We start from the raw sequence: 13,430 nt of genomic DNA, 5'->3' as shown, positions 1-13,430 counted from the left end.
GTGTTTGACATACAGTGGTGTTCTTGTGATGTGAAGAGATCATAAAATAGAGACTCATAAAAAGAGGTATCATGGAGTCATCTCCTTTTGGGGGCACTAAGATGTAAGTCAGGGTATAAGACTAAAATTGCCTATAGTCAAAATTTTCTATGAAAATTCCACGGGATAGTATTACACTGGAAACCAATTCAAAACAGATGGCAATTTCTTTGAGCATCAGTTGAAACAACTGGCATGTGTTTAGGTACCACGTTATGGGAGATTACATATAAAAATGAGAAGGTCTCTAAGGACAGAGAGATTCTTAAGCCTTGAACAATCTCAGTATCTGGGGTCACACAAGCAAGGCACAGCCAAGTAGCTTCCATCTAACACCCATCCCTGATAGGTGAGACCATGTGCACTGTTGGCACAAATCTTTTTCTTTAAGCCTAGTGTGTGCCCCTGAATTCGCCCACATTCAAGTACATTGCCATACCCTTCCTTTTGCCTCTAGGTATGACAACATATCTCACGTCCTAGAAAGAGGGACCACGTGAAAGAGGCCCATGAGTGTTTGCCACTGGAAGTACTTCTGTTGTTTGGGTTCATCAGAAGAGCCAACCCCACCAGTAATAAGTGTGGAAGAATGTACCTTATCGGTGAGAAATTTCGCCTTGTTCCTCTGGCGTCTTGCAAGGTACTGGTCATATAACTGGGCCAGCCTGGCTGCCAAAACATGCTCCCGGCTAAAACAGGGATGATGAGTGAAGATTAACCCTGAAATATCAATGTCCAGTTGGAAATTTCCAGGAGGGTCTCCAGATCCAATCATATGTTGACTTCTGTGCACATATCTGACCGCCTGCCAAAGAGAGCAGAGTATATAGGAACACAGTTACAGCACTTATGAGGTAATGCACTAACAAGCAATGGGAAGACAGTAGGATGCAAAATACCTCCTACGAGGTCAAGCCAGGAGGCTCTGTTTCCTATTTCCTGGAGGTTTTATGGGTCTGGTCTTTTCTGAACACTTGAAAGGTAAAATGAAAGACAAGAGTGAGAAAGGAAGCCATTGTAATCTTGTTTCCAGTCTTTTGGATTTTTTCCTCCCGGGTCAGTCCTAATACTTGTCCTGCAGACTCTCCTGTTCCTTGTGTTTTGTAGCTGATGGCCCTGACATTCTTTTAACAAGAGAAGCATAGATTTTTGTCCAAACTGATCATCACTGGGGTCATAGTTACAGTCTTCATGCACAAAGTGACCGTGGAGGAGGGATAGAGAGAAACTGAGTGTGTGGAAAGCAGAAATGGACATTTCCCTGGGGACTTTCCTGGATGAACTGGCATATAGAGTGTCAGACAAATCTCTGTTTTTACATCATAAAATCTTTCACATATGCCACATCGATCACTGCTGCTTTTGAGGGAATCTAGGTTTTAAGGTTGGGAGCTCCAAGGTGGGGAGACCTTTCTGATTTTGCGTCTTCATTTTTATGTGGATATTGACTGTGATCAGGATTGTGAGCTTTGAAACATATTACTTGATCCTCTCTTTTTGCAGAATGGAGCTTTTGGAAGGTACTTATGTTATCTGGAAAATGACAATATTTCCAGATATATAATACATATATAATACAATATAAACATATTACTTATAAGTTCTGAGGTTAAATGGAAGTTGCACAAACTCTAGTGAGAATGGAAGTGTCTATCCTTCATCAATTGGGGGTAATGTCCACTAATCCCTTTGTTTAATCCCTCTTCATGGTATCATGGGAAGATGCCGAACGGGGTGAGAAGCCTTGGAGCCTCTCGCTCTGACTTGAACTTGCTCTGGAGCCTCGGTCGGTCGCTACACAGCCTGGAGCCTCCATTTCTTCCTCTGTAGAAATGGGAGGCTGCGGACACACACTTCGTAGGTCATGAGGCCTCACATCGCTCGTTCACATGGACCATCTCGTTTATCCCACGCAGATGGATGGTCGTCTGCAATGCAGCGGGCCAGTCTTCAAGCAGCCATTGAGTCAGAGGGACGATTGAGATCTGGTCTTTGTCACATGAGGCAGGAAGGATAAGGCCTGGGATGTGCAGAGGTAGGCTGGGATCCCAGAAGAGAGGACCCTAGAAGCCTATGATCATACGATTCTAATATTGTCCCCTATCAGACTAAGAACAGAAAAGGGAGGTCCAGATTGTATATGTGTATATGTATGTAGATGCATGTAAATATATACAGAAATGTACTCACATTAGTTACACAGTGTGATCTGCTTTTCAATTATTCTTAGCCATCAAAATAGCACTGGTATTTGCATTTACAGCAAAGCATATACATACAGGTCTTTATTTACCAGTAAATGTATCATGAGTTGTGCTGTTGGCTGCTTTGTACTGGTAAAAATACATGAGTTTATTTCTTTTTTAGCTATTTAATGTCATACTTTGCCTTCGCCCCTAGATTAGTAGACTATTAATGTATATTTAGGACTTATGATTTTCTGCAAGACTTCAATAGGATGTATCCTGCATTTATTTTAATTAAACAACAAGTTTTCTCCTATAAAATAGCATTGAGTCTGTCTCTAATGAAAGACTATCAGGTTTTTTTGTTTAAAAAAAAAAAAAGTCGTTGTAAACCGGGATGTTTTTACAAACATGGCAGGCTTGAGCAGGAAAGGGCTGACCGTGTCTCAGCCCTTGTCTTCCGACATATGCTGAATTTAATCTCCATTTGGATTTATCAGACAGAAAGACCATCCAACAGGGATAATATTCTACCAATAATTTGTATATTATAAACGTAGCAGAGTATGTTGCCGTCAATAGCCATAGATCTGCTCAATAAAATCCTTACACTTCAGATGGCAACAGGAAGGCCCGTTTTTTTCCTTTTATTCCGGTAAAAGGATTCAATTATAACCTGCATTCAGGTTATAAGTTTTTAATCTGTATGCGGTCGCTGTGTGTCGCACGATCGCCCGGACTCCCTGGGTTGCTTAAAAAATTCCCAGCTCACAAAGACATGCACAACAAAACATTGCTCCTCCGTCTTTGCCCTGCTCTTGCTGGGTCTTGCCCGGGCCTCCCTTTTACCGCTGGGTAAGGCGATCCCTCAGGGTGCGGCTCTCAGGTTCCGTCTTGCACTCCTCTCGGGGAGGAACTGCCGTTGGCAACGCCGTTTTAATTACTTGAAATGTTACCTGGGGCACCTTTATTTTGTGTCTCCTTCACCAAATCTGCAGTAGCCCATGTTCTGATAATTATTGGTGGTCACTGCCTGAAGCTCAGCTCAATCAGGTAAAAATAGCTTCCGGGGCTCTTGGTGGTCACTGGGTAAGACTGCTCAAAAGACCCCAATTCTCTTCCTGTTGGAGAGAAGGACCCCCTGGTCTTCTTGTTGTATCTGTTTATACATGTGTATTGAGAACTATCATGAAAACAGTAGCTACAGTTTCTCCCAAGAATAAATACCATTTATAGGGCATAGTATTTTAGTTTTGAAATCAATCTCATCCTTCAGTCTTTTACTGGAAACTGAAAACCAAAGTTATCCATTGGCATGCACTAGAGATGGTGTATATGAATCATCTGCTGACATTCTCAGCGTGTGCGGAGATGCATGCCAATGGAGAAGAAAAAATTAAAGTTGTGCAGATAAAGAATAATCATTTACATTTTCCTATTTTCTCTGGGAAAATAGGAGCAACAGAGTCTGAATCCAGCCCAGAGCTGCAGTAGATTCTATAGCCATTGTTCTGGTTTTTCCAGGGAATCTTTCTCAGTCTCCAGCTCCTGGCCACATCTCCAGGCTATGAAGGGGGTGGGCATATGTTCAACTTACAACTGACCAGTTTGTCCTTGGTATTCATGACGTGAACCTGGGGGGAAATAGGATGCTTTTCCTCTGGAGTTGCTAAGCTTAGGTTGTGAAGGTCATGTTCCCTCACACATGGAGAACTCTGGCCTCCCCCTGAGACAGGAGAGCATGAAACCAGCCAACTTTAAGGAGAACCAGAGAAAAGAGAGATGGATAGAGACCTGTTAGCACTGGGTCCCTGGTCCCAGAGCCTGAGGCCCCGGCTCCTAAAAGCCCTCCTTCAGTTTAATGATTTATCCCCAGATCCCCACATTTGTAAGCAGTTTTGGAAAGAGGAGGCTCCTACACATATACCTCCAGCAATGCCAGGCTGGCCTCTAATCACAGTGCCTTTAACACTAGACATTGCAGCCTCTCACACTACGGACAAAGCCTCCCTGCCGCCATGTTTGAATGCTCCTGCCCCTGTACTTCCAGAGTTTAGCACAACTAAGGACATAGTTGTGCTGTGTAGACTTTCAGGTAAGGATGGAAAGAACACAATGTGAAGGAGAGAAAGGAGGAGGAAAAGGAGGAGGGCGGGAGGAGGGAGGCTGTGTGGACTGCTTTCGACAGTTCTAGCCCTATTGTGCTGTCATGATTAGACAAGCTGAATTTTATATTGCTTGTCTTTTACCTGCCATGTCTCGTTTTTGTTTTTTTATCCTTGGATTAGTTCCTTCTAAGGAGTTATTAAGTTGCATTCTTTCCCCTTTCCGGCTTAATTTTGTTCCTTGCACAATATCTAACCTCTTTTTGCCTTTGTTAAATCTTTAATGGTCTCTAAAAAAGGATTTCAATTTAGGAACAGCAGAATATTTCGCTTTTAAAAACTTTTTCCTTCCCTCTGTAATTTAGAAAAATGTTCAAAGAGGTAAGGCTGAATATCAACTCTGTTTCAAATAAAACACTTAAGTGATCTAATTGGAGTGCACGCAGTTTATCATTTGAATTAGCAGTCGAGTATTTTTAACCAAAAACAACCAGGCTTGACTCTAACGGGGGGGCTGGGCTTCCGTCAGTCCTGCTGGGTTTGCTTAGTATTGGACGCGAGAGCTCTGCGGCATAAATTCATCAAGGCTCCACTAAGGGTCCAAAGAATTCCCACCTCCTGACCTAGCCTGCTGGTTTTCCATCTCTTGAACGCCAGGATTAATCCAGGCCCTAGGAAGCTACTGTTTTGCAGGACAGAGATAGCTGAGAGGAGGAATAGAAAAGAAGGAATTTCTTCTGGATATGGTCAGCTCAGTGAAGTCTATTTCCGATATTCAATTCCCACTTGGATTGCAGAGTCAGGCTTCCTGCTGGGTGTGAGGGTTAGGAGAACAGTTAGACCCAGGTTTTGACCCTAAGTCGCTCTCAGGGGCGTAAAGGAGAGAGAAGGAAGATGGATTAAGAATTATGAAGGGAACAATCTCTGCCTATTCATTTCTCTGCTTCTGCATCATATCAAAACTCCAGAAAAACATGGGTTTTGACAGGAGACAGACCTGAATAAATGTAACAAACAGTAAAAGTTAGTAAATAAATAAAATCATAAAAACATTAATTCTGAAAGAAATGCATTGTGTTTTGAATCACTGGAAGACACCATAACCACATTTTTTTTTTTTTTTTAAAAAGACAGATATACAAGTCAAGAGTAAACTTAATAGGTAACTTGTTTTGGAGAAATAGAGAGAGAGAGAGATGTAATACCACTTCCCTCAGATTTAAACGCCATGCTTCTTTCTTAAACACTCCAATGCATTCTTCATACTTTGCCATGTTCAAAGCCTGCCCTGTAAGGAATGACCTTGGAAGACAGCGGCCCCTGTGGATCGCTCATTTCCTTAGCTCCCTTCGCTCTGGGATGCTGGACAACCAGCCCTCCGGGTGGGACAGTTCCCTTCCTCCACTTTCTCATTTCTGTCCGCAAGGTAGGAAGATCTCCCCTCTCAAAACTACTGGGAGGGAGCCCTCTGTGCCTCTCTCCCCGTCTGCCATCCTCACGGGCTAGACAGAAAGAAGAATGTGTCTGATTGGCAAGGCAGGGAGACCCCAAGACCCACTGGTCCAGGTCCTCTGCTGGGCAAAGTGACTGGTGGCCGCTGGCTGCCCCCTCTTCGCTCTGTCCTGGGGAGCCTGCCCACTGGCCCTGTGGTCCCCTCCGTACTCCACGTCTGCGCTCACGGGCGGTTCTCTAGCCACTCAGCCTGTCAGGTGGGGAACATAACTGAGGGCAGGTGGAGCAGCTAGACTGTCTGGTGTTGGTTCCAGGTGGCGTTCTGCCGTCCAACGTTACCCTGAGTGCACCTGGGACCTGCGTCCCCCTCCGGATCCTGTGCACTTCTCATTAGTTCAGACCTTCTCAAGGAGACAGATAAGATTAATTGGTTCCAATACCCCACTCCCCACAGTAATTATTTTTCTATTTTCTAATTGTAACCCATAATTTAGTGCTTCATTATATCTGTGTTGTATGTTGGATGGATAGATGAAGAGATAGACTGATGGATTATTAGATAGATGTATAAGTTGATACTGTCTTGATCACTAATTATATCATGTGTCTTTGTCATGCAAACGAATCAATGATAAATCCCTCATGGACTGGAACTTGGGTTTATGCTTGTTTTGTAATCTATTCCCAGGATCTCATTTCTGCCCGAAGTAGACACGCATCAACACTTGTCTCTAATTAACAATGTTTTATAAAAATTCACAGTTTGAAAAAGCGGTGCACATACACTTTATCTCAATACCCACAACGATCCTGTGAGTTAGGGAAGATTATCATTTTTCAATCTGGGACACTGGTCCAGAGAGGTACAGGGACCCGCCCAAAGCCACAAGCTTGTTAAATAGAACTGCTGACTCCATGCAGATTCTTTGACTTGAGCCTGTGTCTTCTCTGTTCATTACCCACTTTAGAGAACGATCATTAAATCCTCTCATTCTGTTTTATTTTATCAGTGCCTAAATGTTACAGATTTATAGTTATACCTGAAGACTCCGTCTATACAACACACTAGGCAGCACTTACTGAGTGAGCTCTGTTCTTAGCCCTTAAATGAATTATCCCAACCAATCTGCACAGCAATTCTAGGAGATAGATGCTATTATCATGCTCACTTTACAAGTGAAGAAATTGTGGCAGAGAAACCCAGGGCCAGGTTCTCCCTCCAGATGAGTTTAGTGCCAGGACTCAAATCAGATGGCAAGGCGCCACAGCTTTGGGAAACACAATAAAAAAGATTTGCAAGGACAGAGAACCTCTAGTTATATAATGAAGAGACAGCGAGTGGGAAGTCACCTTGCGGTGTCCGTAAGATGAGAGAAAGAAGAGAAGAAAAATAAGGGCAACTAACCTGGGTATGCGAATGAAGACACTGACTCAGCCATTCCTCCCTGGTCTACTCCCCCCTTGTTGAAGAAGGGATTAGGGGAGCCCAGAAGCCTCACCTGTAAACGTGTCTGCTGTTTGTTCGTTCGTTACATGTAAGATAGTGAATTATTTGAAGAATAAATCAAGGTCGAATGTTACACATTCAGCACTGCAAGCTATGCAAGGAGCAGAGCGCTTTCAAGCGAAGTGCGACATATAGGAGGAGGGTTTACCTTTTTATACAGCGTTTCAAGTTCTGCCTTAACGCCTTGTTCCTGGGTCAGCGTTGGGGGCCTTGAAGGGAACGGCTTGATGGGGTTTGGCAGGGCTAGGATTCTGCCGTCATCTCCGAACCACTTTCTGTCCTGGGGACGAAGCAGAGGGAAGGACGTTTTCTTCTAACTGGACAGAGATGGTTTACAACATAAACAGTGTTTATGGGGAAGTTTTATGTTAACATATACCTCTCACGTCCTTCCCCCCTTCCCCGGTAGATCTTCTAAAGCCTCTGTTTGCTTTAGAAGTGGGGTCTGCACTAATGCCCCCCACAATTAATTTAAGATAGGGTCCTCACCCCTGGTCCCTGGCAGGGAAAAAAAAAAGCTTAAGAAAAAGCTTAAATGATGGCTATGGAAAATCTTATATTCTATTCATTAAAAAATTGAAGAGAAAAAGGCAGGGGAGAAAAACAATTGAGAACCTTTTTATCTTTGGACCCTTAACCCTTTCTGTGAATGGGGAAAAGGTTGCCAACACTGATTCAGCATTTGCCTCAATCCGCCGGCAGAAGCCGGTTTGAGCAGTGAGAGGTTCTGCTGTTTCAGGATCGCTAGACCTGAAACGTAAACAAGCTGGCCGGCTGTGTGTCGACACCCTCAGGGGGAAGTGAGTCCGAGGGCGTGATGACTGCCCCGGCAGGAAACGGGAGGAGCCCCGTGTCACTCGGGCACCGCCTGCCCACGGCACAGGCCTGCGTGCTTACGGGGTCCTGCGTGAGCAGCCTGTCCTCCACGGTGTTCTGCACGGAGCGTGGCACCTCTGGCCTGGTGCCGGCGTAGAGGCCTTCGTCCTCCAGGAACCTGGGCTGCGCGTTCTCGGGAAGCTTTTTGTACGTGGGCACTGCGGAGTTCACACACAAACACAGCGCCGTTAGTGCTGCCTAGCGCTGCAAACTGCACTTCCCTGGAGATCTCGTTCCTGTTCTTGGAAAAATGCACATTTTTCCAAATTAATTTCTAGAAGCAGAACTCAGGAGAAATGAATGTGTTGACTTGCCTCATCTTGTTGTAGGGTGATGAAAAAATCCAATACCTAAGTGACCGGTGTGCATGCAGACTGGGGAGCCTGGCATTCAAACCAAAGCTCCAGTTTGGCCGCCGGCCAGCAGAAGGAGCAGGGGCAGGCGCGCCTGCAGCGCCTCCCTTCTGCACAGAAGGGGTGATAGCATCTGCTTCACTGGGTGCTGGGGGGCATTCAATGAGGGGAAGTATGAGGAACTGCTTGGTAAGTTAAAATGCTTTGTATTTGAGTAAGTAACCATTACCTCATTCCTTCCCCTGCCCTGTCCTTGGTTCGTTCACAGAACAACTCTTTGCGGACAGCTTCCCTGTGCCCCTTGCTCAGGAGGCACCATGGAGTCTGTGGGGGCATCAGGCAGCACCAGGAAACCAAGAGGGAGACCATTTCAGAGGGTTGTAAGTGCGGTGAAGAAAATACATGGCGGGGCGGGGGGCGGGTTATAAACTCAAGACAGAGCAGTGAAGGAAGGCAGGCACCTGAAGGCAGAGCAGGAAGAGGGAGCCAGTGTCTCCGCACCAGGGGACAGCCTGAACTGAGAGCTGCCGGTGTTTGGGGACAGAGGAACGCCCAGCATGCGGGGTGTGGGGAGCAGGGGCCGTGCCTGGAGAGAAGGTTCTGCATGGGCAGGGGGGAGCCAGGGACCTTGCAGGTCCCAGGGGAGCCGGGGTCAGTTCAATGAGTGGGGCCCCCGAGGCCTCCGCGCTGGGGTGTCCCCAGCAGATTTTTCATTCTAATGAGACACCTGGTACTAAGATAATAGTGAATGTCAACTGTAATGAAAAAGTAAAAAGATTTAAAGAAATTTAAGACGTGGGGTTCATGACTGATACTAAAAGGACAGAAGGAAGATTTTAGCCTAAACAAATGGTACCACAATCCTATTACAATTGTCTCCAGGTGGGTGGGGACCTCAAAGGGTGCGTGGGTCAAAGGGCGTGTTCCCTAAAAGGAACTCTTTCCCGAATGGAAGAAATCTGACCCTTCCCCCAGGAAACTGAAAAAACACAAACAAGGAGCTGACCCAGCCGCTGTGGCCGAGGGGGCGGAAGAGGAGGAGCCTGCAGACACTGGCCTGGGGGAAAGGGGGGAGGTGTCATCTGGGAATTAATTATCAAAAGTTGAGACTTGTTTTTGTTTCATAATGATTTCACTCTAAACCATGTGAAATGCATGAACCCGCAAATTTTCCATTGGACACTCGCTATCCCAAAGCCACCCACAGAAAACAACTCAGGCCGGTATTCCTGGAGAAACCAATCTCCGTGCCACAGAAAACGGGGGCAAACGCAGTTTTAGTCTCTTTCTGTTTCCCATTCCCCCATTCACTCTCTGGGGCGAAGACACTCTACTTTGGAAACAGTTCTCTAAACAGTGGCGAGAACAACAGCCCCAGTACCAGGAGTTACTACTGTGGATCTCCTCCTATGTGCCAGCAGCCACTTGGGCACATGACTGGTATCATTTCCTTGATGGTCACAATTAAAACACAGGCCCAGAGCCGTCTAATAGGATAGCTTCATTTCCTCCCATCTTCAGGGAGGCACGCAAGAATTAGAGGAACTCGCTCAAGATCACGGCTCACGAAGGAAGAGCTGGATCTATGGGTGGCCCCGAGACTTGTTCGTTTGGCCATGGGGACACAGGGTGCTCCCTGTAGATCAGAGCAAAGCAGAAGAGGGACCCGTGCTCTGTTTCCTGCTCAGAGCAGCCGCAATGCAGCCAGGCCTCCCTGATCCTCTTCCCGGACCCCCACCACCTCCGACTTTCAGGTCCTCTCTGAGCCGGTCTTGCAGTCTAACCTCCATCCCAGCCGGGCGGGGGCGGGGGGATTTCTGGGGAGAGGCCTAACAGTGAGTCCTTTGAGCAAACACACAAGGGACAAAGCTCCTCTTTGGCCGAGGCTGCAGGCAATGCAGGTCTCCCTGTCCCCACGAAGCATGAGGGCCCGTGGGGCTAGGTGTGTGGCCTCTGAGGCACGCCACCGGCTCAGAGACCTGCCGCCCTTCCTCCGCAGCTTCCCCGTCTGGGGCCAGCTCCCCGACTTCGCTGTGCTTCTACGGCGTCTGTAACATGAGCATGAAAAGCAACATCTCTCCAGCCCTGTGGTGGGGCCCCATTAGTTGATATATATGAAATGCTTAGAAAAATACCTGGTGAAGTAAGTGCACAGAAAGTGTTCGCTATTATTGTTATTATTACAAAGTTACAATCTTTGGAAACTTTTGCCAGTCACTACTTTTAAAGGAAACTCCAGATGTCCAACAAATTCCAATACTTTGAACACAGGTGATCCAAAACAACCTATCATTTATCCCTGACTCAGCATTTACCTGGAGCTCGGATAGGATGCGACAAAAGGAAAGAAATTTGACTTCCAAGTGAGATAAGCACAGTCCCCTCCCCGGCCTGACCGGGACTGTCTGAGGGGACTCAGGCTGCCCTGCCATTTGAAGTGTGAGCTCCTAGAGCTGGGGAGGTCCCCCAGGTGTGTCTAAAGGAAAGGAAATTCCAAGGGAGAAAGGAGTTAGGGGAGACCCAGGGCAGAAAGGAAGCAAAGAGCACTCCGGAGGGAGAGTTCCCACACCGGCTGCTCCAGGACCCTGGCCACTCCCCTACCTCAAGCGGCCCCCAGCAGCCTGCCTCCCACAGGCACAGCAAGCTCAAACCCTCGAATCTCCAAAGTGATAACTGTCCATCCTTTTATATGCTAATGTGATGACTCCTCAATGGTAGTCTCAGACGTGCTGGTGGCCAGGAAGCCAACCAAGTGAGGAGAGGGTTGGGGCTTTTACTTCCCTGCCCCTCCACTCCTACCTCTGGGAAAAAGGCGGGACAGAGGGACTAGAGATTGAATGGATTCATCAGCAATGGCAGAGGTTTAATCAGCTCTGTGTACATACCGACACTGCACGACAATTCTAACTGCAGGGGTTTGGGGAGCTCCTGGGTTGGTGAATGGGTGGGGGTGCTGGGAGGGTGCAGCGCCCAGAGAGGGTGCAGACGCTCCAAGGGCCTTCCCGCACACCTTGCCCTCGGCATCTCTTCACCTGTACACTCTGTCACATCCTCTACTCTATAGTACACCAGTCAATATAAGTATTTCTCTGAGCTTGATGTGCTATTATATCAAATTATGGAACCTGAAGAGGGAGGGAGTTGTGGGGACACCTGATTTGTAGCAAAGCTGCGGGTAAGTGTGTGTAACCTTGGCAACTGCGGTCTAAGGAAGTGGGTAGTCTCTTGGGCCGAGTCCTTAATGCCTGGGGTCTGCTCTAACCCCTGGAAGATAGACCAGGATCTAATTGTAGCGCACCTGGCTGGTATGGGAGAATTGGTTGGTGCAGGAAAAAACCCACACATCTGGTCCTAGACGTCTCCTAGGAGCACTGAGTGTGAGGAGAGGACGAAACAATTGTTCTTTTTTATATCCTGCATCTGAGTGCCCGGAGCCGCTCAGAAATGTGATGGAGGGGACCCCATCGCACCCTGGGATTTCTTCTGCTCTTCTGTCAGTAAGCGATCGTTCAGTGGATCTTTTTCCATGTTCTACTTTGTGTGTGTGCGTGTGCGCGCATATGTGTGTGTGAAGATATTTCTTGATTAGTAAATCAGATTAGAAATTGGGATCAGAGATGGATGCCGGGCATCTGTAGACGCCTGCCTTTTTTCGCTGGGGGGAACATGCAGGTGAGCAGGAAGATTGCAGGAGCCAGTACCTGGCAGGCTCCTGGGCGTGAACAGGAGTTCCTTCTCCTTCTGTAGCCGAACATGGGCGCTGTCGTAATCAGCAGGCCTGACAGCTACGAGGTCTTCAGCCGTGTGATCTAAGCCCAACAGGAAATCCTCAGCATCTTTGCCATGAAGCAGCTCCTCCTCATCCTGCATTATGTTAAGAAATAACAATGAGTCCTGGCTGGTGTGGCTCAGTGGATTGAGTGCCGGCTTATGAACAAGAGTCGCCAGTTCGATTCCCAGTCAGGGATTATGCCTGGGTTGTGGGCCAGGTCCCCAGTAGGGGGCATGCGAGAGGCAACCATACATTGATGTTTCTCTCCCCCTCTTTCTCCCTCCCTTCTCTTCTCTCTAAAAATAAATAAATAAAATCTTTAAAAAATTACTTAATGTAAAAAAAAGAAATAGCAATAAAAAAAATCATGCTCAGGTGATTAGCTTACAAAGAAAAAATAATCATTAATATTAAACTTGTCAAACAACATACCCTACAATAAAATTACCTTTTCTTTCCATTTTTTTAAAATTATATTTTATTGATTGCATTATTACGGTTGTCCTGATTTTCCCCCGTTTGCCCCCTCTGCCCAGCACCCCCTGCTGCCTCAGGCCATCCCCCCACCATTGTTCACGTCCATGGGTCAAGCGTATAAGTTCTTTGGCTACTCCATTTCCTATACTGTACTTTACATCCCCATGGCTATTCTGTAACTACTAAAGCATTAGACTACGTGGCCTTTCATATTTACCAAGCAGATTTTCTTTGTTTTTCATGATTCCCCATACATGGACAATGTCAAAATCAGAATGCGCTGAAAGCAGAGGAGATGTGCTAAGCAACGGAAACCTCAACACTCTGGCCTCCACGGAGGGGGTTTACTTATTGACATTTATTTAAAGAACGTGGGTTCATACGTTACGCAGCAGTTTAAGCTTCCACATGATACCCACCCCAGGCAAACGCACCAGGCACCAGGCAGAGGGTCCGCGCCCTGCTCTGCCTGCCTGGGCTGGGATCCCAGCCCCAGCTGTGCCCCATGTGGCCTGGTGACTTCAGGGGGCTTATCTGCTCTCCCGATCCTCGGCTTCCTTGGTTGTAAAATGGGGACATGAACAGAGATGACCTCTTAGGATTTTGCGAGGATAGAATTAAATGACACATGTGAACATTTTAAGCACAGACCTGTAATTATAA

The 13,430-nt window shown here is 46.7% G+C and overlaps 1 protein-coding gene across 1 annotated transcript in view; it reads right to left on the bottom strand.

Annotated features, from left to right (window-relative positions):
* CC2D2A (coiled-coil and C2 domain containing 2A) overlaps positions 1-13,430 on the bottom strand; it is a 91,012-nt gene that overhangs the window by 56,511 nt on the left and 21,071 nt on the right. Inside the window, exons 9-12 of the mRNA XM_054581952.1 lie at positions 12,220-12,382; positions 8,187-8,323; positions 7,438-7,569; positions 635-844 (exon numbers count right to left, since the gene is read on the bottom strand). Coding sequence (XP_054437927.1) covers positions 635-844; positions 7,438-7,569; positions 8,187-8,323; positions 12,220-12,382 — 642 coding nt within the window. The remainder of the gene's footprint in view (positions 1-634; positions 845-7,437; positions 7,570-8,186; positions 8,324-12,219; positions 12,383-13,430) is intronic.

The sequence above is a fragment of the Pteronotus mesoamericanus genome, unplaced genomic scaffold (assembly GCF_021234165.1).
Source record: "Pteronotus mesoamericanus isolate MK-2021 breed Mesoamerican mustached bat unplaced genomic scaffold, CSHL_Meso_final contig_68, whole genome shotgun sequence".
Taxonomy (NCBI): domain Eukaryota; kingdom Metazoa; phylum Chordata; class Mammalia; order Chiroptera; family Mormoopidae; genus Pteronotus; species Pteronotus mesoamericanus.
The sequence above is the reverse complement of the archived record's forward strand: the minus strand, read 5'-3'. Positions and strand labels throughout refer to the sequence as shown.